Source organism: Trichosurus vulpecula, chromosome 2, assembly GCF_011100635.1.
Source record: "Trichosurus vulpecula isolate mTriVul1 chromosome 2, mTriVul1.pri, whole genome shotgun sequence".
NCBI lineage: Eukaryota > Metazoa > Chordata > Mammalia > Diprotodontia > Phalangeridae > Trichosurus > Trichosurus vulpecula.
The window spans coordinates 333018811-333042251 of NC_050574.1; the positions used below are offsets into that span (position 1 = coordinate 333018811).

The 23441-nt window shown below is 46.6% G+C and overlaps 1 protein-coding gene across 1 annotated transcript in view; it reads left to right on the forward strand.

The window, feature by feature from the left end:
- The window catches only part of ADCY5 (adenylate cyclase 5), a 265954-nt gene extending 242747 nt beyond the window's left edge, over positions 1 to 23207 (forward strand). Inside the window, exons 15-21 of the mRNA XM_036744445.1 lie at positions 1764 to 1939; positions 3380 to 3412; positions 5853 to 5985; positions 13173 to 13436; positions 15488 to 15692; positions 18207 to 18331; positions 20089 to 23207. Of these exons, the coding sequence (XP_036600340.1) occupies positions 1764 to 1939; positions 3380 to 3412; positions 5853 to 5985; positions 13173 to 13436; positions 15488 to 15692; positions 18207 to 18331; positions 20089 to 20217 (1065 nt within the window). The 3' untranslated portion in view covers positions 20218 to 23207. The remainder of the gene's footprint in view (positions 1 to 1763; positions 1940 to 3379; positions 3413 to 5852; positions 5986 to 13172; positions 13437 to 15487; positions 15693 to 18206; positions 18332 to 20088) is intronic.
- Positions 23208 to 23441: the final 234 nt, after the last annotated feature.

Genomic DNA, 23441 nt, shown 5'->3' on the forward strand with positions numbered 1-23441 from the left:
TCCTGAATCTTTGGGACCAAGGTTCTCTCTTCCCCCCCCCCCCACCCCCTGCACCTATCCTTTCTTTCAGGCTCACTTACTCTCAAAGGCAACAGTGGGAAGGCAGGCTTTCTGCTTGATTCTTCCCTACCCCCACCCCCACCCCCATTATTCCCGAACTTCCTCCCACCCCCACCCTCCTTCCCCCAGCTGCCTCTGCAGGCTGATGTTTATCTGTTTCTTTTCACATCTGGACTGAGAACTCTGGAGAGAGCCGGCTGGTTTCCACTTCCTGACAGGTGTTTGCTGATGACTACAGACTATTTTTAATTTCTCCGCCTTTTCCCCTCTCCTGGTTCCCCCCTTACCCAGGGAAGCCGTAAGCCCGATTGTAGCAACTTCAGGAAACCTGGGATCTGTCAGAACCCGCCCCGCTGGCTCCTCATAAATGGGAGATTGATGGGCCCGAGGGCCTGTGTTCTCTTACCTCTGACAGGCCTGGCCTGTTCCTCCACACAGTGAGCCGAGACCCAGGCCTCATTGTGATGACATAGTCGAGGGTCCTGGAGGACCGTTCCCTTTACCTCCACCCAAAATAAAACAGAATCAGGTTTGGCTCTCTCGCCAAGCCTCAGCTCTGGACAGAGTCTGCTTAGTCAGCCCATCACCCAAGAAACGCTTTGAGCCCTCTCAGGGAACCCCAAAACCTCCTCCCCACCCAGGCTGGAAACTGGATAGCTAGCATCTACATAGCACTTTACAGTTTGCAAAGTACTTTCCACATGGAAAGTCGCATTTGTGAGGTAGGCACTAAATTGTCCCCGTTTTAAATAGATTAAATGACTTGCCCAGGGTCACATAGCTGGTTAGTATCTGAGTCAGAATCTGAATTCAAGTCTTTCCAGGTCTATCTACTGCACCGCCTTGCTGCTACAGAAACTGTTTGCAAAGTTCTCTGGGCCAAATTGGTCCAGAACCCCAGGAATTCACGCCTCACCCCCATGTGTCTCAAGTAGATAAAGTAGGCATGGGCTGCTGGGCTGCATCATATTCCAGTCCTTTGTGGCAGCTAAGATGGTCTGATCCCAGCTCTTCTTGATATCACTCCCTAGGATCTTTGTCAGGCGTAGGTCGGGAGGAGACACAACTATTCACTTCCCTCTGAAATCTGGTGTTTCTACTCTATTTTTTTTTTGGAGGGGGGAAGGCAGGGCAATTGGGGTTAAGTGACTTGCCCAAGGTCACACAGCTAGTACATGTCAAATGTCTGAGGCTGGATTTGAGCTCAGGTCCTCCTAACTCCAAGGCCAGTGCTCTACTCACTGCACCACCTAGCTGCCCCCAAATCTGGCCTTTCTAGACAAAAGATAGGAGGGTCAAATGGGAGGGGTAAGGAGAGGAGCAGCTCTTCCCTCCTCACCCCACAGCCCACTACCACCATCCTCTCCCTCTATCCCGAGTCATTCTCTTGGCCTGAGCTCGATGCAGAAGGGAGACCTGGACGGAGGGAATCACGAGCCAAATAAGAAGGTCCTAGCACTGAGTCTGAAATAATAACAGATTTATCTCCACAGAAGTGTCCCCAGGTCACCCCTATCTTTCCTTTTCCCTCATTGCTCTGACGGCCCCTGCCCCAAATCCTCTGCTGAACCATGTTTTGGAGTGACCCATTTTAGAGAGACAGAGCACACCTGAGCTGCAGTTCTAGCAGGGGTAGGGGAGAAGTCTGTGCTTCCCTGGGCCTCCGGAGCCATCCTGACACTCCCCCCATTGTCTCCCCCCAGTACTTCACCTACAGTGTCCTGCTCAGCCTGCTTGCCTGCTCCGTGTTCCTGCAGATCAGCTGCATCGGGAAGCTGGCACTGATGCTGATCATTGAGGTCATCTACGTGCTCATGGTGGAGGTGCCCGGAGTCACACTCTTTGACAACGCTGACTTGCTGGTCACAGCCAACGTCATGTAAGTGGCCGATTGTCAGTGGTCTCGGCACCTCCATACCCTCTGGATTTGTGCCTTCCGTTCCCCTCCCTCCACTGGCAGGACCTGAAGGCTACTATTTGGTAGAGAAGATTTTAGAACCATAGGCTCCTTAGACTAGAAAAGAACACCTGGAGGAAATCATCTAACCCATTTCACTGGCCCTTAACCACTTCCCCTGCCTAAATGAGATCAGGTCCATGAGGCTTTGTTCTGTTTGGCACTTCTACCTTCCCACCCCCCGACGAAATAATGACTCCTGGTTATGTGGTAACTATTTAGCTACAGGCCATCACTTTCCTCCTACCCGATGCCCTGCTTCCACACCTTCCCAGACAGATGCTCAGTCTGCTCAAGGCTCCCTGGACCCATTGCTGGAATAAAAACAGACCACCAAATCCCCAAGGAAGTCCCTAATGGGTCCTTAAGGCAGAGAAGTAGGAAGAGTTAAGCAGAGGAGAGAGCTACAGATGAAGATCTTGGACACAAACATTAAAGGACAAAAGGTCATGGGACAGCTTTAATACATCTTCAGGCCTTAAAGGACTGAGAGCTGGAGAGTAGTTGTTCCCTATCTCTCCCGAGAATAAAGGAGAAGGAATGGGTGTGAGCCGTAGTGTGAAGGATTTAAGTCAGCTATAAAGGCAGATCTTCTAGATAGAGTGAGATGGTGGGACAAAAGACTTAGAGAAGGTCCTGGGATCTCCTTCCCACGTATCCATACTCTAGGGTATGTGTGGTCCTTGGACTACTACAGATGACAAAAAAGAGCAGGTGATCCTTGAAGCCTCCAGGACACTCTTTCCTGAAGTCATCAAACAGCAGGAGGACCAGGAAGGCCCTGGGACTCCCAGGGTCACTAGAATAACTTTAGAATGAGAATAATGAGTTTTATCATTAGAATATTAGCTATTATTAGCAGGGTGTAGGGGGGGAGGGTGCTAAACTTAGAATCACAACACCTGAGCTGGAATCTCTGCCACTTATTAGCTGTGTGACCTTGGGACCCAGAGGAAACTCTGGGCCTCAGTTTCCACAGCTGTAAAAATGAGGAAGATAGCCTCTAAGGTCCCTGACAGCTCTAGTTCTATGAGCCTATAATTACGATAAGAGTACCACATAGTGTTTGCGCACAGAATAGCTTCTGAGAGCACCCATGCTATCATGGTGGCTGTGAGCACAGCTGTTGGTCAAGTATTGGGTGGAATTTGCCTCAAGGGCAGCTTTAAAACATGGGTGGGACACACAGTAGACAAGGATGTCTTCTGAGCTCTCTGGTGTTTCACTGAAAGCAGTTAAAATGGCCCTGGGATGAGGGGAACTAAATCCTGGGGATCCAGCGTGTAGAAGGACATGCTGGAAAATAAGCCCCAAAGAAATGCTGCAGTGCTGACTCAGGCTTTCTCTGGCTTCTGATTCTAGTGATTTCTCCAACAACAACGGAACGACGCGGTGGTGAGTTAATGCTTATTATCCATTTACATGGAGAAGGCATCCAGTGTAAGCAGGAGACAACACAGCCAGATTCATAGAGAATCCCTAGAGGGGATCTTGGAGAATGCATGGAGCAGTGGAAAGACCACAGGCTCTGGAGTCAGAATTCCACCTCTGATGATGATTGCCTGTGTCACCCTTGATAAGTCACTTAACTGATCTGGGCCTGTTCCTCATCTGTAAAAAGAAGGCGTAGACTCGATTCCCTTTAAGAACACTTCCAGCTCTTGATCTAAGACCATAAAGCATTTTCCCAAGGTCAGATAGCAGGCAGCACTCTTTCTACTAAACTAGAGCGCCTCATTTCAGATGCCAGGAAACTCAGAGGATTAATCATAAACAGGATACATGTAGACCGGTATGAAGAAAGAATGGCGATCTTGGAAGAATGAGGCTGGGGTTGGTTAGAAAGTGATTTGTACAAGTATTACAATGTTCTGAAACCCAGTCTCTTATATATGCCCACCAAGGAACGCTGTGCAAACATTAAATTAAAAAAAAATTTTAACTACCATTATCTCTACATAATCTATGGCCATAAAGGGTAAAGAAATCCTGGATAATCAAAATCCACAGACAAGCCAGAAACCTCATTTTATTTAGTATAGGATCCTAGCTTCCCTAGGCTCCCCCAGCCAATCTTTATCTAGAACTACTCACAGCCTTGGGCAGTTAGGTGGCAAAGGGGATTCAGTGCTGAGCCTAGAGTCAGGAAGACTCATCTTCCTGAGTTCAAATCTGACCCCAGACACCAACTAGCTTTGTGAATCTGGGCAAGTCACTAAACCTTGTTTGCCTCAGTTTCCTCATCTGTAAAATGAACTGGAGAAGGAAATAGCAAATCACTCCGGTATCTTTGCTGAGAAAACCCCAAATAGGGTCATGGAGAGTCAAACATAACTGAAAACAACTGAATGACAATAACACTGACAGCCTTGGTGTGTGCCCCCTCTCTTTTCCTTTCTTCTAGAAAAAAGGACTGGTGAGCAAAGAAATGACGGGGGCACAGAAGAAAGGAAGGGAGGAAACAAGATTCAGCCCTTAGATCATTGAAAGTTGGCTGTACACTATGTATTACTAAGAGACTAGAGCATTCATGACCTTGGCTTGGTACCTGACCATTGTCGGGTCATGTGTATAGAAAAATATGTGCATTACCTCCCAAATGGTTTTTGTTGTTGATTTTTGGAGGCAATGGGGGTGACTTGCCTCCGACACAAGTAAGTGTGGATTTGAACTCAGGTCCTCCCGACTCCAGTGCCAGTGCTGTATCCACTGTGCCACCCAGCCACCCCTGCCAAGTGTGTTTTTAGGCTCTTGAGCTTAAATAAGTAGAAGCCTTGTAGAGTCAGGAAACCTGAATTCTAGTCCCAGTTTTGGTACCAACCAGCTGTATGACCGTGGGCAGATCACATTCTTTCTGTGGCTTTAGTTTCCTTATCTGTAAAGTGAAGGATCTGGAATGGATGATCTCTAAAGTTACCTCTAGCTCCAACTTTCTGTGAAACAAAGAAGCAGTGAGACGTACTGAATGGAGAATTTAGAGCCAGAAGGGACTTTCAGGGCCAGACCCCTCCCACCCCTTGTTTTATAGATGAGGAAGCTGAGATTCAGAAAAGGTGAAGTGACCTATCCAGGGTCACACGGGTATTCCTATCTTGGAGGCCAGCACTCTAGCTTACTGCCTTTGGAGTCAGAGGACCTGGGCTTCAATCCTGTCTCTGCCACTACCTATGGGATCATGGACGAGTCATCTAAACTAAATGGGCTTGTTTGTTCATCAGTAAAATGAGGGGGCTGGACTAGATGGCTTAGGAAGCTCCTTCCAGCAGTATCTAGATATGGAACCCTATGAAAGAAAACTGAATTTGAGAAGATGTCTCTGCATTCAGGAAGCCTCCAATGTAATAGGAGAAAATACAGAGAGAGAAGAGGGGAGGAGAAAGAGAGAGGAGGGGGAGACAGAGGAAGGGGGGGGGGGAGGGAGAGAGAGAGGGAGAGAGAGGGGGGAGAGAGGGAGAGGGAGGAAGGGAGAGAGAGAGAGAGAGAGAGTGGGGAGAGGGAGGGAAAAAGAGGGAAGGGGGGAGGGAAAAGGAGAAAGGGAGGGAGGGAGAAAGAGGGGGAGAGAGGGAGAGGGAGGGAGGGACGGAGGAGGGGAGAGAGGGGGAAAGGGAGGGAAAGAGGGAGGGAGAGAAGGAGGGAGGGAAGGAGAGAGAGGGGGAGAGAGGGAGAGGGAGAGAGGGAGAGAGAGAGTGAGATTAAAGGTTAGATGAAAGCTATCTTATAATCTTATGGAAGGAGAGCAGAGTGAATTAGCGGGGGGTATGGGATAAAGGAAACCAAGATCCACTGTGTGCTGTCCAAGGCAAATTACAAGCTCATGTTCTCTTTCTGCCTACAGCCCCGAGCATGTGACGAAGGTAGCCCTAAAGATCATGACACCCATTATCATCTCTGTCTTTGTGCTGGCTTTGTACCTTCATGCCCAGCAAGTGGAGTCCACAGCCCGGCTAGACTTCCTCTGGAAACTTCAGGTAGGTGGGGCTTATACTCATTTCCGGTGCTTTGGGGAACTAGGAAGAAACTTATTTAGCCTGTATATAACTCCAGACCTGTGTAGTCGGGGCATAGTGTAGACATGGCAACCCTCGGTGAAAAGCTTAAGTCCTTTGCTCCCGAGATAATTACATTAGGTATAGTATAGACTAATGCTTGGTAAGCCACTCCCTACCCTAATTTACCAGGCTGCCAGGTGGGTCCAGCAGGCCTTCTCCCTGTTTTTCAGGGGAATGAAGGGGATTAAGGGAATATATTACTTATCCAACTCCCAGAACTTGATATAGTCTGACCCATCATCATCATTATCATCACTACTCTACATAACAAACATCTACTGAGGAAGGCAAAAGACATGGATGGGGGGCAGAGAAAAGTAGAAGACACAGTCTCCACCCTCATGGCACTTACAGTCTATGTTCAAGACGACAAGATGTCTCCATGTAACCGTACATACTATTAGCATGTTAAGTTATGGTATGAAAATGTTGAGGGAGTTCAAAGGAAGAAGAGATTAGGGAAGACTTCATGGAAGAGGAAGGATTTAGACTGAAGCTTAAAGGATGGGTAGTATTTAGATAGGACATAAAAGGTGGAGAGAATGGCATGAGCAAAAGTATGCAAGTATGAAAGTCCAAGGGCAGCTAGATGGTGCAGTGGACAGAGCACCAGGCTTGGGGTCAGAAAGACTCATCTTCCTGAGTTCAAATCTGGACTTGGAAACTTACCAGCTGTGTGACCCTGGGCAAGTCACTGAACCCTGTTGGCCTCAGTTTCCTCATCTGTAAAATGAGCTGGAGAAGGAAATGGCAAACCACTCCAGTATCTTTGCCTAGAAAACCTGAACAGAGTCACAGAGATTCAGACGTGACTGAAAAATGAATGAATAACAACATGAAAGTCCGAAGAATGTAGTTAAGTCTGGCTGGAGTGAAGTGCCTATGTAGTGGGAGATTATACTAGACTGTGGAAGGCCTTGAATGCCAGACTGAGACATGTTATTCTACAGGCAGTGGGGAGTCACAGGAAGTTTCTAAGCAATGAAATGACACGTTCAGTCCTGTGCATAAGGAGTATTAGTCTGCCAGTGTTATGAGAGACGGATCAAAAAGGGAAGAGCCTGGAAGCAGGGATACCGATGAGGAGCCTGCCAGACAGAGTGCTGGAAGTGGAGCAAGACCTAGTCAAATGCTGCCTCTGACATTTACTATGTCACCTTGGGCAAGTCACTTAATCTTCAGTTTCCTCATATGTAAAATGAGGCGGTTGGTCTTAATGAACTCTAAGATCTCTTCCAGCTCTGAATCTCTGGTGCTGTACTAATAAGAGCCCAGATTTAATTTTTAGTTAAGAATTACAGATACCCTGACAACAATTTCCAGAGGCCAGAACCACACTGGACAGTTTCCTATGGGACATTCCTTCCAACACTTAAAAAGAATTGCTCCGGCTCCTTCTCTTTTCCAGGCCGAATGATGGGGAGTCCTTTATCTTCTGCTTTCAGGTCTTATCCTCAAGCGCTTTTCCCCATCTCTGAGTCTATTCTCAGGGCCATCTTCTGGCCAGCCACATCTCTCTCTCTGTGTGAAGCCCAGAAGAGGCTCCAGCACTGTCATCAGTGCCTGACCATCCAGTGTGTGTGGCTAAGACTAGGGGAAGCCAACACCCTCTTCTTTTCCCCAACCCACAAGAGCTATGTGCTCACTGGAGGTAGCCCAAGCTGGGTGCTTCTATACTAAACACTTCTTGAAGATGGAGGAAGAAGCAGGAAGGAGGAGAGAGATCTTAAACAGACTTCCCTACCTACCACCCCATTCCTGAGGCGTATTTATTCCACCTCTTCACAGAAGAGTAAGCAAATGGAGGAACTGTCTGTCAGAACTGAGCAAAACCAGCCCCTGCAGGCTTTACTGAATGCAGTCTCCGACACCCATTCCCATCTACCTACCCACCCTGCCCTCCTCCCTAGCCCCTGTGGCCAGCCATTGCCAGCTGTGTGGGCCTGGCACAGACACAGGGCCAAGGGTTATTCTTCTCCAGGTATGAAGTAACAGTTTCTAGTCTTGAAAACCTCTTCCTCTGAAAGTTTGTTAGCTGTCACAAGGAGGTTTCTGTCCAGTGGAAAATGAGAGCCTTTGGCTGGCCCTTAGTTTGAGGAGTCTGCCCCCTTCAGGCCTACACAGGCAGCCTTTGTTCTACTCTGCAGAAAGCCCACAGGACACGAGGTCCATGTTTGTCCGTGGCACAGGAGTAGGTGGCCACAAACACAGGCCTCTCTTTACCAGCTCCTTGCCATGAGAGTCAGAGGATGTGCCTCTCTACTCTTCCAGCTGACAATTCATTAGAATTCGTGGCTGTTCAGCCACATTCTCCCCCTTCCTTCCCCTTCTACACACCAGGAGGCAAAGGTTCAAAGGATTCACAGATAGAATCATAGCTCTGGAGAGGGGAGGGACCTCCGGGGCCATCAAGTTCACTCCCCTTATTTTATAAATCCTTCATAAACCGAGGTGCCCAGTAAGGTTAAAGTGATTTGTCCAAGGTTACAAATGGAATCAAGCGTCAGAGGCAGGATTTGAACCCAAGTGTCCTCTGACTCCACAGACATCCCCCTTGCTCTTCCCACTGCACCACACTGCCTCTGGAACTTTGATGTGCTGCTCTTTAAAGACTGTTGGCCCCCACCTTTGCTCCTGTGCATTCCCTTCCATAACCTATCCCATCCCAATAACTTTGATAAAAAGAACAACATGGGAACAGTCTTAGGTGACACATGCAGGTGCTTAGCACAGCTTTCAGGAGAAACAGAGAGTGGAGAAGAGGTAATTCCCTTGTGGAAAAAAGGAGAAGGTGTCAGTTTTGACAAGCAAGTATAGAGGGCTAAGCCTGAGCTAACATCAGGTTTTCTTCAGTGTACTGAAATCCAGGGGGTTGAGGCAGAAACACAAAACAGGCTGTGGGAACACTTTCCCCAAAGTCCTCATCTTTCATGGAGGTTGCTTTCCTACCGTGTCCCATTCTGATTTCCTGGCATGGTCAGCAGGCTGGGGTTCACTGTGTTCCCCTCCTGACTCAGCTACACCACTTAGGCTAACGGGCTCAGTCCCTGCTGCTTAACAGCTGCATCACCTTGGCTAAGTTAATTACCTCTCCAGATCTGTACATTGTACCACCAATGTGATTTCCTCCATCACTAATGATATTTTGTCTCTGCCAAGCCAAATGGGGCATTCAGAATCATAGCCCCTCACAGCCGGTGGGGAACTTCGAGTCCGATGCCCTGTAATTTCATCAAGAGGCATGGGGGCTGAAGCGATTTAACCCATCAGACCCCACTACACTATGATGAGTTTATTTTTAAACCACTCTATTAATTAGCCACATTATTACTTGGGAAATTGAGGGTATTTCTGTGGGATCTGCTCTTTGGGGCCCTCTGTGGCACACTAAGGGTGAGGCATGGATGCTTCAGAGGCAGATTTTGGGCTTCCTGACAATCACAAATGTCTGACAGTGGAGTGGACTGCCCTGGGAGATAGAAAGTTTCCTTCAAGCATTTGTCAGAATGTTATAAAGGCAATACCTGCGCTTGAAACAGGTTGGATGGGTTGACATTTGAGGTCCCTTCCATGTCTGTGATTCTATAGTTCTATGACTGTCATTTGAGCCACCATAGTACAGCATTCTATGAGAGCCTCAGTAATATGGAAGATAGAGGTATTGACAGCTAACGTCACATTCAAAATCAGGTCAACAACACACCAAAGGCATTTATTAAGCACCTACTCTATGCCAGGTACTGTGTTAAATGCTAGGGATACAAAAAAGGCAAAAAGCAGTCCTGCTCTCAAGAAGCTCGCAGTCAAATAGGAGAGACTACATGAAAATAGGTATGCATAAACAAGATATGTACAGGATAAATTGTAGATAGTTTCAGAAGATGGGACTTTAGCTAAGACTTGAAGGAAGCCAGGGAAACCTGGAGACAGAGATGAGGAAGAAGATTATTCTAGTCATGGGAGAGAGCCAGTGAAAAATGCCCAGCATCAGGAGCCTTCCTTGTGCAAGGAAGAGCAAGGAGGTCAGTGTCACTGATTACAGAGTACATGGAGATGATTAAGGCATAATAAGACTTGAAAGATAGGACAAGGCCAGGTTATGAAGGGATTTAAAAGCCAAATATGATTTTGCATTTGATTCTAGAGATAATAGGGAGCCACTGTAGCTTATTCAATGGAGGGTATAATATAGTCAAACCTACCTTTTAGGAAGATCAATTTGACAGCTCAGTGGACAATGGAATAGAGTAGGGAGAGACCTGAGGCAGGAAGACCAGCCAGTAGGTTATTGGAATAAACCAGGTGTAAAGTGGTGGCAGGAGAGAAGGGGGCCTATAAAAAAGACACTATGAAGGTAGAAACAATAGTGAGAGACAGTGAGGAGTCGAAGATGACACCTACGTTGAGATCCTAAGTGACTAGGAGAATAAGAAAGTTAGAAAGAGCAGAGGTTAGGGGCATGGGTCAGGGGAGAGGGAAAATAACTAGTTCAATTTGGGACATGTTGAGTTTAAGATGTCTGTGGAATATCCACTTGAAGATATCCAATAGACAGATGGAAATGTGAGACTAGAGGTCAGGCGAGAGGTTAGGGCTGGACAGATATGAGAATCGTGTGTGTGTGTGTGTAATAGCTGGATCAATGGAAGCTAATGAGATCACCAGATGAAATAGTGTACAGGGGAAAAAGAAAAGGGCCCAGGACAGATTCCTGTGGGATATCCATGATTAGCAGATTTGACCTGGATGAAGATCCAGAAAGAGACCCATAAAGCGTGGTCATACAGGCAGAAGAACCAAGACAAACAAGTGTTGAAAACCTAGAGAGAAGACAATATCAAGGAGAACAAAGTGATTGACAGTGACAGAGGATGTGTAGAGGTCAAGAAGAATATGGACTGAAAAAATGCCATTAGGCTTGGCAGTTAAGAGATCTTTGGAGGTACCTTTGGAGAGAGCAATTTCAATTGAATGATGTGGTCAGAAGTCAGATTGCAGAGTTAAGAAGAAAGTGAGAGGAAAGGAAGTGGAGGCATCGATTGTAAACAGCCTTCAAGGAGGTGAGTCAGAAAAAGAGAAATGAGCTATAGAATGATAGTGAGCAGGAACGGATGGATGAAGTGAGAGGTTTGTTGAAGATGGGAGATAATGGGTGTATTTGTAGGCTGTAGGAAAGCAGCAGTAGAGAGGGAGAGAAGGGAGAAGGGGGGGATGATAGGGGAAGAAGACTGATGGCAGAGATGGGATGGAACGAAATCACTTGTGTATATAGAGGGGTTTGTCTTGGCCAGGAGAAGGGCCACATTTTCACGTAAGACAGGGCTGAAGGAGGATATGGTGGTGGAAGACATAAGAGAAGAAGGAGCTCTAAGGGAATGGACTCAATTTTTTCAGTAAAATGTGAGGCATTTCTCACTCTCTCAGCTGAGAGGGGATGGATGGAAGGATGAAAAGGTTTGGAGATGCCAGTGTAGTGAGTAGATAGTGAATCAATTAGGGTAGTATAAAAGGATTTCCTTGCCACAGTGTGTCCCCGATTGAGATTATGTGACAAATTTGTAGGGGACCCAGTCAGTGTTCAAAGACATTGGGTTATAGGCAGATAACTCTCCTTGTAAACATATGGATTCGGGGATGTGGGAACAAAGGACACTGAGCCACGGACTCGCCAAAGAATTCAGTCCATCCTTCCCATGTCCTTGAAACCTCAGGTACAGAACTCTAAACCTTTTCATCTTTCCATCCATCTTTGAGCTATGGATTCAGTGTACAGGGGTCCAATAAACAACCAGAGATTGATCCTCCAGTGACTGATGCCAATTTAGGCATCTTTGGCACAGACATAATGGCTGAAGTTTTAAGAATGGTTGAGCTCTCTAAAGATGTAGAGGAAGAAGAGAATAGGATCAAGGACAGAACCTAGGGTTAAGCCGTAGGCTAAAGGAAGAAGCAAAAAAGTCCCTGCCCTTGGGGAGATCCCATTCTAATGAGGATGCCCCTGGCACTGTCTAGTCATGGAGAGGGGAGCCACTCAAGCAGGAAAAGGTCCGGAAGGATGGATTAGAGAGAGGAGAAACTGCAACATTCTGCAAACAATCCGGCCACAGTGCAGTGATTAGAATCCGAATTAAGGTCTTGACTGTAGGGGTGAAGGAAAACACCGGGGAAGAACAAGAGGGGGTAACTGAATCACTTAGTCTCTTTTGGCCCATTTCCTTATCTGTAGAAAAGAGAACAATAGGGGCAGCTAGGTGGCGCAGTGAGTAGAGCATCGGCCCTGGAGTCAGGAGGACCTGAGTTCAAATACGGCCTCAGACACTTAACACTTACTAGCTGTGTGACCTTGGGCAAGTCACTTAACCCCAACTGCCCTGCCTTCCCCCCTGCAAAAAAAAAAAAAAAAACAACAAGCCATCTCTAAGGTTCCTTCCAACTCTAACATTCTGGGACTTTATGACTTTAAGAATGTTGTTGTTCAGTTATTTCAGTCATGACCCCCTTTGTTTGGGGTTTTCCTGGCAGAGGTACTCGAGTGGTTTGCCATTTCCTTCTTCAGCTCATTTTATAGATGAGGAAACTGAGGCAAACAGGGTTAAGTGACTTGCCCAGGGTCTCATGACCAGTAAGTATCTGAGGCCAGGTTTGAACTCGGGAGGGCAAGTCTTCCTGACTCCAGGCCCATTGTTTGAGTCACTGCGCTCACACAGCTGCCCACACAAGTACATGATGTTTGTTGAATGAATGAAGAGTAGGTCCATTTTACCTACTTCAGGATTTTATCTACTGCCATCTAACCTTAAATTCTTAGATTTCTCTTTACCTTTCCCCATTGTAATTGGAAGGCTGGGTCCAATTCTTCTCCCGCTCTCCTTCTTTCCACTTTTTTCCTTCTTCTTCCTTCCCTCTTTATCTTCTTCCTTCCTTTTCCTCACTAGCTCTGTCCTTTCCCTCTTTTCCTAAATGCCTACCTTTTCCTCTGCCCCTCCATGACTCTCTCTCCTTGTCCTTCCCTTTCCTCTTTTTCCTTTTTTATTCTCTTCTTCCTTTCCCCTCCCCTCACTCCCTCTCTCCACAGCCCCTCTCTTACCTGCTCCCTCTCCCTCCAGGCCACAGAGGAGAAGGAGGAGATGGAGGAGCTCCAGGCCTACAACAGGAGGCTGTTACACAACATCCTGCCCAAGGACGTGGCGGCACATTTCCTGGCTCGTGAGCGCCGCAATGATGAGCTGTATTACCAGTCGTGTGAATGTGTGGCCGTCATGTTTGCCTCCATTTCCAACTTCTCTGAGTTCTACGTGGAGCTGGAGGCCAACAACGAAGGGGTGGAGTGTCTCCGACTGCTGAACGAGATCATCGCTGACTTTGATGAGGTGCTGGGGTTGCAAGAACATGGTGGCATGGGGCCCCTTAGGCTGGCGAGGACCTCTGGGGATCATCTGTTTCAGATCCTGCCACTGGATGGGACTGATCCATCCTAAACCCTCAAGCAGTCAAAGAGAATATTTTAGATTTAAAGACAAGCCCCTTCTCTATTCCCTAGCCCGGGTAAGAGATGTCATGACCTTTCCAAGCCACTGGTTTTCTTGCAGAATGGCAAGTATAACCTCTTCACTTTCAGGTCTTAGAGGAGCATGTAGTAACTGAATTGACAGGATGAGGAGATAATGTGGGGTGGGCCCTTTGAGGGATGGAGAAAAAGAAATTGTCATTCCTCCCTCTCCCCCAAAACATACACACAGGAGCACCCAGTAGAAATCTAGTCAATCCAAGAGGTACAGCAGGTATGGACATTTTCATTCCTCAATCTCTACCATGAGGAATTGCCGTGAGGCCGGCTAATACTCAATCTGCTGGGTGCCTTCAAAGATGGGACCTGGACCCAAAACTTTGAATATCTGAGCTGAGTTCCTCCTGTGTGCTCTAGCCTTGTTCAAGTGCTTAGGGGAAATGCAAAGGAAGAAAGATACCCCTTACCTTTAAGGAATCTCTAATGGGGAAGCAGTGCACAGATATAAAATTAAGGGCAATACGGATAAAAGCAAAAACACAAGGAATTACAGCTGGCTAAAACATGTAGCACAAGAAGACACGAAGGGTTAGAGTGACCAGGAGCAAACAGAACTGGGAATAATGAATTTGGGGTGGGGGGATCTTCCTGAAAGTGGTAGTCATTGAGGAGGAATATCTGGAAGGAAGTAGAGACAGGGCTTAATTGTGTGAAGCCAGGAGCAATGGTGTGTGGGAAGCCTGGGAGATGGTGAGAGTAAAAGCCTGGAGAAGAGAAGTCTTAAGGGGCCATGTTAGCTGTGTTCAAGGATTTAAAAAGCTGTCACATGGAAGAATTACACTTGTTCTGCTTGGTCCCAGAGGATAGAGCTAGGAATACTGCATAGAAGACTTGCAGAGGCAGCTCTCAGCTCAACTGAAGGAAAAACTTTCTAACAATTAGAACTGATAGAATTAGAATGGACTCCTTCAGGAGGACAGTGGGTTCCCTCCCACTAGAGGCTGTGAAGCAGAGGCTGGTAACCACTTGTTGGAGATGTCAAGGAGGGGATTCCTGTCTAGGTATGGGTTGGGCTACTAGCTCCCAATTTTTTTAACAACAAAAAATGTGTTGTGAACCCCCATGAGAGGTTTGTACATACACAAAATATGTTTGTAACCTAAATGGGCAATTATTAACTTCTTAAGATACCATTTAAGAATTTTTAGCATAAATCCACTGGACCATGATTGAGAGCACCCAAATAGGAACCTCTGGGCTAGAAGACCTCCAAGATTCTCACATTTATATAATGTACAAAGCACTTTCTCCACCCAGTGCCAAAAGTGTTATTAATCTCCATTTTATAGATGGAGAAAAAAAATTCAGGGAAGTAAAATAACTTATTTCAGTAAGGTCACACAGGCAACAAGTGGTGATGTAAGGCCTTGAGCCCAGGTCTTTACACGCTGACATTCCATCAATTAACTAGAAGTAGATGAGTTATGGGGGCAGGGCGTGAGGCAGCAGTGAGGTGTCCTTGATTGGAACAGAACTTGACAGCCTTTGAAATAGGGAAGATTTATGTGGGCAGACAGGCAAAAGGACCCTAAATCATAATTAAATTTTAAATCTGATACATTTGGGAGCCACTTGTGGCTTGGGGGCCGAAAAGAGCTATAGAACGCTTGGAGCAGATGTTTCTTACTAGTGTATAGAGAAGAGATAGGCATCCTTACTATGTGCCTAGCACTACGTTACGCACCATGGGGAGAAACAGAAGTTTAAGACACGGATCCTCGGATCTTATTAGGGAGATGAGATGTGATAAAATCATAAGACCTTGCCCTCAGCCCTTCAGTTTCTATTTTCTCTGTCTTGTCATGTATGATCTCTCGGTTCTGGGGACTCAAGCTCTTCTCTCTCACTGCCCAGATCATCAGTGAAGATCAGTTTCGGCAGCTGGAGAAGATCAAAACCATTGGCAGCACTTACATGGCAGCATCTGGTCTCAATGACTCCACCTATGACAAAGCAGGGAAGACGCACATCAAGGCCCTGGCAGACTTTGCCATGAAGCTAATGGACCAAATGAAATACATCAACGAGCACTCCTTCAACAACTTCCAGATGAAGATAGGTGAGGGAGGGGGCTGCTGTGCCTGGTGGACTAACCCTGGGGCCGCCACCCTCTGGGCCGCCATTCCCTTTCCGACCACATTTAAATTATATATAATTTCCCCTCTCCATTGTCTTGAGGCCTCTGAATGCATCAGAGGATTATCTAGCCAGCCAATCAGCAGGTCTATAGTGAGCTCCTAAGGTGCTCTGGCACTCTTGGGTATAACGAACAAGACGTGGCCTTTGCCCTTGGCGAACCCTCTATGTGACAGGGGTGGTATGATAGATTCGCAAGCTGTCAAGAGAGACCTATTTAAAATGCTTCATGGAGCTGAGACTTGAGCCAGATGCTGAAGGATGGTAAGAGGTGTCAGGAGGATGAGGACGGGGCATACCAGGCAGGACAGCCAACATGCGTAAAAGTCCGGAGGCAAGAATGGTTATGTCCTATTTGTGGCACCGTGAGGAGACCTGAGTAGAGCAGAAGACTTGGGGTGGGGAGGAGCAGAAGATGAAGATGGACAGGCTAGATGAGGACAGTTGCAGAGAGCCTCGGCTTCTTGCTGAGACGTTTAGACTTTATCCAGAGAGCACTTAGGCAAGGGTGAGTAGGGAGAGCAGCTTAAAGTTTTTGAGTAGCACAGTGATGTGTTGAGAGCAATTCTTAGAGGATGGGGAGAGACTGAACACAAGAAGGCCAGTTAGGAGGAGGCTGCAGTAGTGATTCTGATAGAAGGTGGCCGAGGCTTAAAGGCATTGCAGTAGGAAGAGCGCTGGATTTGGAGTCAGAGGACCTGGGTTTGAATCTCAGCTCTGCTACCTGTGTGATTTTAGTCTCTTCTTTTATAACTTGAGGGGATTAGACTCAATCAGTCAGCATGCAATTATTAAGCGCTCGCTGTGTGCTACACATGTCAGTAGGCCCTGGAGATAAAAAGAAAAAAGTGAAACCGATTCCTTCCAGGCCCAAATCCCATGATTCTATGACTTAAACAAGAGTAAAATAGAAAAGACAGGCATGAGAGGTCTTTCAAAGGAAGAAACAACTGTATTTGAGAACCAATTGATGGAATATGGAGGGAAAGGGAAGCAGCACAAATGGCAGAGAGAGTTCTATATTGGATGGCCCAGTATCACTTCAAATGCATCAAGTCCAAGTGGAAATGTCCTGTAGCTAGCTGGAAGTATGAACTTATGATTTGGGTGAGGGGTAAAGGTGGGACAGTTAGGTGGTCCAGTGCATAGAGCCCTGGGTCTCGAGTCAGGAAGACCTGAGTTCAAATCCAGCCTCAGATGCTTAGTAGCTGTGTGACCCTGGTCAAGTCACTTCACCCTGTTTACCTCAGTTTCCTCATCTGTAAAATGAGCTGGAGAAGGAATAGCAAACCGCTCTGGTATCTTTGCCAAGAAAACCCCAAATGGGGTTATGAAGAGTCAGACACGACCGCAACTACTAAGCAACAACAATAAAAAGGTGGAAGAGATATAAGGGTCCACCTGTGAAATGCTGAAAGTTGGGAAAGAGTACAAAGAGAAAAGCAGAAGGCAGAGGACTAAGCTCTGAGGAGTCCCACAGGTAGAGCAAAGGAGAAGGAGCCAAGGAAAACAGTCCAAGAGGTGAGAGGATAGTGGCAAAGAAACCCAGACAGGAAAGAAAGGACTGACCAATAGAATCAAGGCGAGGAAGAGCAGTAGACTGAGAAGAAGCCGCTGGATTTGGCAAGGGAGACATTGATCACAGAGTTAGAGTTCGAAGGGACCTTAGAGAACATCTAGTCTGGCATTCCTATTTTACAAGTGAGGAAACTGAGGCCAGAGAGATTCAGTGATTTATACATGATCACACAGATAATGTAGGCAGCATGATGGAATTTTTAGAGACCTGGCTTTGGCACCAGGAAGATCTGGATTAACGTCCTGCTTTGGACGTAACAGCTGTGGAACCTCGGGCAAGCACCTCTCAGTGCTCTGGGCAACCCTCTAGAACTACATAGTGCAAAAAAGGTATTAATCTGCACTATACAGAACTCCTCACTTGGGAGTTTGCTATCCCGATGAAGTCACAGGTCCCGTCCCTGTCCCTACCCCACTCAGATCTGGGATTAAAAATCTGTTTTTCTGACTCCAAGTTCATTAATGAGCAATCTCAGAAGTGGGGTGAGGATAGAATTGTAGAAGGTTAAGGAGTGTGTTAAGTGTGTGGTGAAGAAATGGAAGCAGCAGTTCATAAAGCACTTACTGGAGAAATCTGACAGTGAATGAGAGAAGAATAAAGGAGGGAGAGAAACTGGGTCGAGGAAACTTTTTCCCCCTTTTCTTTCCAAAACGGTAGGGACTGAGTGTTTTTTTTTTTTTGACAGTAAAAGGGAAGGAGGCAGTGAAAGGGGAGAGAATTAAAGATGTGAAGCCACGGATGACCGAAAAAGACCCCTTGGGAGCTAAGAGATGGGATCCAGGACAGAAGTGGGGAAGTTAGCCAACCCCCTCCCATGCAAGAGCTTGATGCTTTTTTCTCCCTGCCTTTCTGCTATAGGGCTCAACATTGGCCCTGTGGTGGCTGGTGTGATCGGAGCTCGAAAGCCTCAATATGATATTTGGGGCAACACAGTGAATGTGGCCAGCCGCATGGACAGCACTGGTGTGCCTGACCGCATCCAGGTAAGCGGCGGGTCGTCTCAGTCATCCCCCTGCCTCCAGCCCACATGGAGGAGATTTCTATGCTGAGAAATCTTCAAGGATAGGGATCTCAGAGCTTTCACTATGGGGTTGTTAGATTTGGGGATAAGGGACTTATCGACCCTGACAGCTTGATTTAAATTTTAGGAAACAATTTTTGTAAAAACTTAATCAGTCTCATAGTAGGAGATGGTTAGAAAGCACCAGTATTAACCAATGAACTGATTACCCATGATCCTAAATTGATAAAACATTCCCTGGATGTAGAACCATCTACAGGGTAGTATGAGAAATAGAGGATGATAAAAATTTTTTTGGCATGACTTCACATGTATGATTGATATCATATTACTTGCCTTCTCAATGGGTGGGGGAGGAGCAGGAGGGAAGGAGAGAATTTGGAACTCAAAATTTAAAAAATGTTAAAAATGAATAAAAAGAGAGAAGAGGAAGAGGCAATCACATTGGGTGGAGGGTGGAAATGAGGAGGGAGGTTCCAGACTAATGGAGGAGTCCAGTAAATGTCTTCAGGAACATACACAGAGGAAACAGACGTGCAAAAGAGAAATGGGCTTCAGCTGACTGCAGCCATACAAGGCTCACACAGCAATGCCCAGTTAAAAGCAAGCTTGGATTCTACCAGATTACTTTGGAGGAAACAGTCTAGCTCATTAAAAACTACTTTCCTCCTGGGGATGCTTTACCATCCCCCCTACACACAAACACACATGCCTGGAGGAGATAGGGACAGAAACATTTTTCCATCCTCCATTCATCAGGGTCAGGAACTTGTGAACCTTCCCTTCTTGCCACCCAGCTCATACCCTCAGGAATAGCGGTCTGTAGCTTCTCAAATTTTGATGCACTGTCAGAAACAGTTTGATACAATGGGAAGAATATTGTTCACTGTTCTGAGAGTCAGAAGATCTCCTGGATCTGTCACTAGCTAGCTGTATGACCCCAGGCAAGTCACTTAACCTCTGCAAAATGTAGGGGAAGGACTAGCTCCCTGGTGACCCTTCCAGCTCCAGGATTTAAGAAGTGACCCTAACTTCATTCCAGGGACAACAGACAGAGACATATACAAAACCATGAGGCAGATTGCCATAAAGTGGCCACTGGGGCCCTTGAGGCTCAGGGTAGCAGCATGTGGCTACAGACCTAGCTTTGCCAAAGATCATTCACTCCTCTCCTTCCTGATTCCCAGGAGAGAAACAAAACTAGAAATTTGGAGTCCCAGGTAGGGATGACAGAGGAAGGGCCACATACAACTTCTCACCAAATCCCCAAAGGAGGCAGCTCTAACAGAACTAATTGCAACAAAATACTGTCAATACACACAATTACCCAAATAATGGATAACTATGACAACTCAGAAACCCCTTGTCACCACTGCTCAAACAAGTTCAAGGTGTTTACCTGGGCAGGGGGCCCAGGTGTGATTTTTTGAATTACTTTACTGTTTGGGATCATTTGTACCCCTGCAACCTGTCAGTATTGATGAATGTCTTGGGTTCTGCTCCCTATTTCAAAGGCATAAAGACCCTTTAACGGATACATTCATTTCCACACCACCTTACTATTCTTCTTATGACACAGACCAAGTGTCTGGGTCAAGGACACAATGTGAAGAAATGGCAATGCCTCTGGAGTCAGTGGCACTGGTGTGGCTTCCCAGGTGACACATCCTCCAGATCTCTTCTTCGATCTCACTCCACCTTTCTTCTTTCTTTCCCCAGGTGACCACAGACATGTACCAGGTGCTGGCCGCCAACACATACCAGCTGGAGTGCCGAGGTGTCGTCAAGGTGAAAGGCAAAGGAGAGATGATGACCTACTTCCTCAATGGAGGACCTCCACCCAGTTAGCAGCAGGCGGGGTGGGCAAAGCTGTACCAGGCTGACCGGCTTTTGGAGAATTGGAAAATGACTTCTTTTGTGCCAGGCAAGGTGGGCAGGCCTAGCTCTAGTGCCCACAGGGTGTCCTGGTGTATTTTTCCACAGTGACTCCAAAACCAGCTTTCTCCTCTCCTTGGGGGCAGGAGCCCCAGAAGGACCCTGGGGGAGCCAACTTCCCTGAGAGCACTAAGTTGACCAAAGATGTATCTGGCGCTGTATGTCGGCTAGGAGAAGACCTGAATCATTTGAGTTTTCTAACTGACAGCAGCGTCAGTTTCATAGGGTGGGAAAGAGCTTAGTATTTATTGGTATAGTGCAACCTGACACACTCGTGGAAGAGGCAGGTGCTGCCTGGGGAAGACTTCATGCCCCCAGGGGTAAGGACCTGGGGTATCAGCCAGGGAAAGCTCGGGGATCCCCACAGATGCTGCTTTTCTGTGCAAGCTTTTTAAAACTCAGATGGTGGCCTGGCCTTTGTTCCACTGAGGCCTTCTGGCATTGCTGGCCGTGGCATTGTCACAGGAAGGACTTCTAGCCATATTAACTGTGCCCTCCTCCATCCTCCCCATCCCCTTTACGAGCAGGCAGTACACCTAGGCTAAGCAAGATTCTTTCCAAGGTGGGGAGGGGAAGGGAAAGGGTAGCAGGAGGCTCCCTTGGCTCTGAGAAAAGCAAATATTTATTAAACAAAACAAAAACAGTTCTCCGTGCCCTTCTTTAGCACGTGCTAGTTTGCCGCGTTCCAGACACATAAGTAAATCAACACTTCAGGCCAGGGTGCTGGGGTCTGGGGAAGGGAGGGATCCCAGCCCTGAGATTTGTCATTTTTGTATCTTTTATTTTGTAATATTGAAAACTTGGAGATCTAACAGAGATACCAAATTCTATATTTTGTAAATTCTCTATCAGAAAGCGGCTGTGTGCAGCAGGGTGTCGTTGCTGGTGTGTACGGCTTGTCTATTTGTATGTATGTATATAAGCTACGGAGCCAGGCCCGGCTCCGTGCTGTTGTCTCATTTCCCATTTGGCAGTTTTCAGTTTTACAGGGTACAATCAGTGGTGGGCTTATCTGCTTCTGGGACCTCAGGGTAAATTAGGTACTGTACTTTCACAGTGGGAGTACACACACACACACACACACACACACACACCCCTCACTTCCCCCTATAGAAGAACATAAATGGTGAGTGCCAGAACCACTAGAAGGTTTCTTTCCAGAGCTGAGGTGGGTTTGTGGAAAATTCTTACCCTCTCTGTAAACAGCACTGCTATCCCAGCGGCCTCACCATCCTACCATGTCGACATACTTTCATCTAAAAAGGTTTTATTTTGCTGTACTAGAACCATCTTTGAGCCTGACCAGGGCTACTCTTACCATAAGAGGACTTGAAAATAGCACCAAGTGCCATTTGCTGGTTTCAATTTGATTTCTGTGAAGAGCCTGGGACCAGTTCACCCCTCCCTTTTTCTTTTTTTTTTCTTAAAAAACAAAACAAAACAAAAATACCCAAATGACGACTTCCTCTATCTGTCCAAGTTGGTTCAGGAGCAGGTGGATTTCCATAGAGGACCCCTACTCCACACCTGGAACGGTACACCTCAAAGTGGTCGTCAGGTCCTCAGCACCCTTTCCCCCTTACCCCTAGTGGTCTGAATCATGATAGTAGAACATAAGAGTTCCTTGAAGGAAACAACCATTTGTTTTGTACTGTGAGGGGTTTTTTTTTTTTTTGGTTGCTTATCTTTTTTGTTTTTGTATTCCCAGTTTCTACACATAATAGCTGCTTAATACGTGTTGGAGGAGTTGAATTGAAAATAAATCCTTGAGGTTTCCTTTTGGAGATAATATAAAAAACTCTGGTTTTTTTGTAATCTGTGGAGTGAAGGGAGAGTTTTGGTAACTAGCTAGGCTGTGCAGTGAAGAGATACTTAAACCAAATCCAGTGTCTGGGGGCGGATCCATATCTTTCCAACTCTTCACTCTTCTCAGGGCACAATCACTCTCTGGGGCTCTCATGGAGAACCAAAATTGGGACCTGTTTTTCTGTGTTCAACAATGAAAATTATCATGAGCACAGAAACTTGATTTCTTCTCACTGAGACATCCTAGGTTATGCACACATGCATACACACACACACACACACACGCACGCACGCACGCACATACACACGCCCCACCACATAACGCCACTTAATCTTAGCTTTTTATTTCCAACTCCCCTGACCAACACTCTCCACCACGACCGCCTGACTGCGATATTGTTTCCTTCACCCCTAGTTAGGGCACATCTCTGAGGAGCTAAGTGTATAAACTGTAAAACTGCCAAGGCTGCCTTTGTATTATATTTCTGCTGTTACCTCCTTTAAGTTTTATGAAGCACCTGTGTTTTCCACTGTGTTCTGTTGGCTTTCTTTCATACCCATGGTTGTTTTGGTTTCTGTTTTAAGGTTTGCTTCAAACTTGAGTAAAGTATGTACTCAATCTGCCCGTGTCACTGTGCTCCCTCTTCACTGCTGGTCCTTGTTAGAAACATCTCCAGCCTTCCTGAGAGGTCCTCTCCCACTTCCCCTTGTCACTTTTCTCAGTCTCTTCCCTCTTCCTCCAAATTTCTTTCCCTTTTTTCTCCCTCCAGTCATCCTCCTTATGCCTCAGTTTTGCCATCCGTAAAGTGAGGGGGTAGAATAAGTTGATCCATAATTATGATCCCTTCCAGGCCTTGAACCTATGACACTTCTCTCCCTGCCTGTCTGTCCATCCTTCTACCCCCTTCCCACCCCATCCCCAAGCTGTGACTGCTGATGACGTGTAGAGCTTAAGCATCACTTTTCTCTAAGGAGTGTGCACTCTGTTTATTCCTGATCTTGCAAAAAACAAAAAAAACCAGATACAATTATGATTTCCCATGGAAATTGAAAAAGTCTATTTAAATAATTTAACTATTAAACACTTTCACTGGTAACGTGTCCTGTTTGATTTGTGGCAAGACCTAGTTCTGAACAAATACACAAATTTGCCTTCACTGAGCCCAGCCAGGGTGGGTTAGATGGAACAGAAGCCGCTGCAAACTAGCCTTCTAGGGCAGAACTCAGACAGGCAGACCATCTTCCCCAGCAGCCACATTCACACGCTCCTCTGCTCAGAACAAAGCGGCTGTCTCTTCTGTGCCTGGCATGTTGTTAGGGTTTTATGGTGC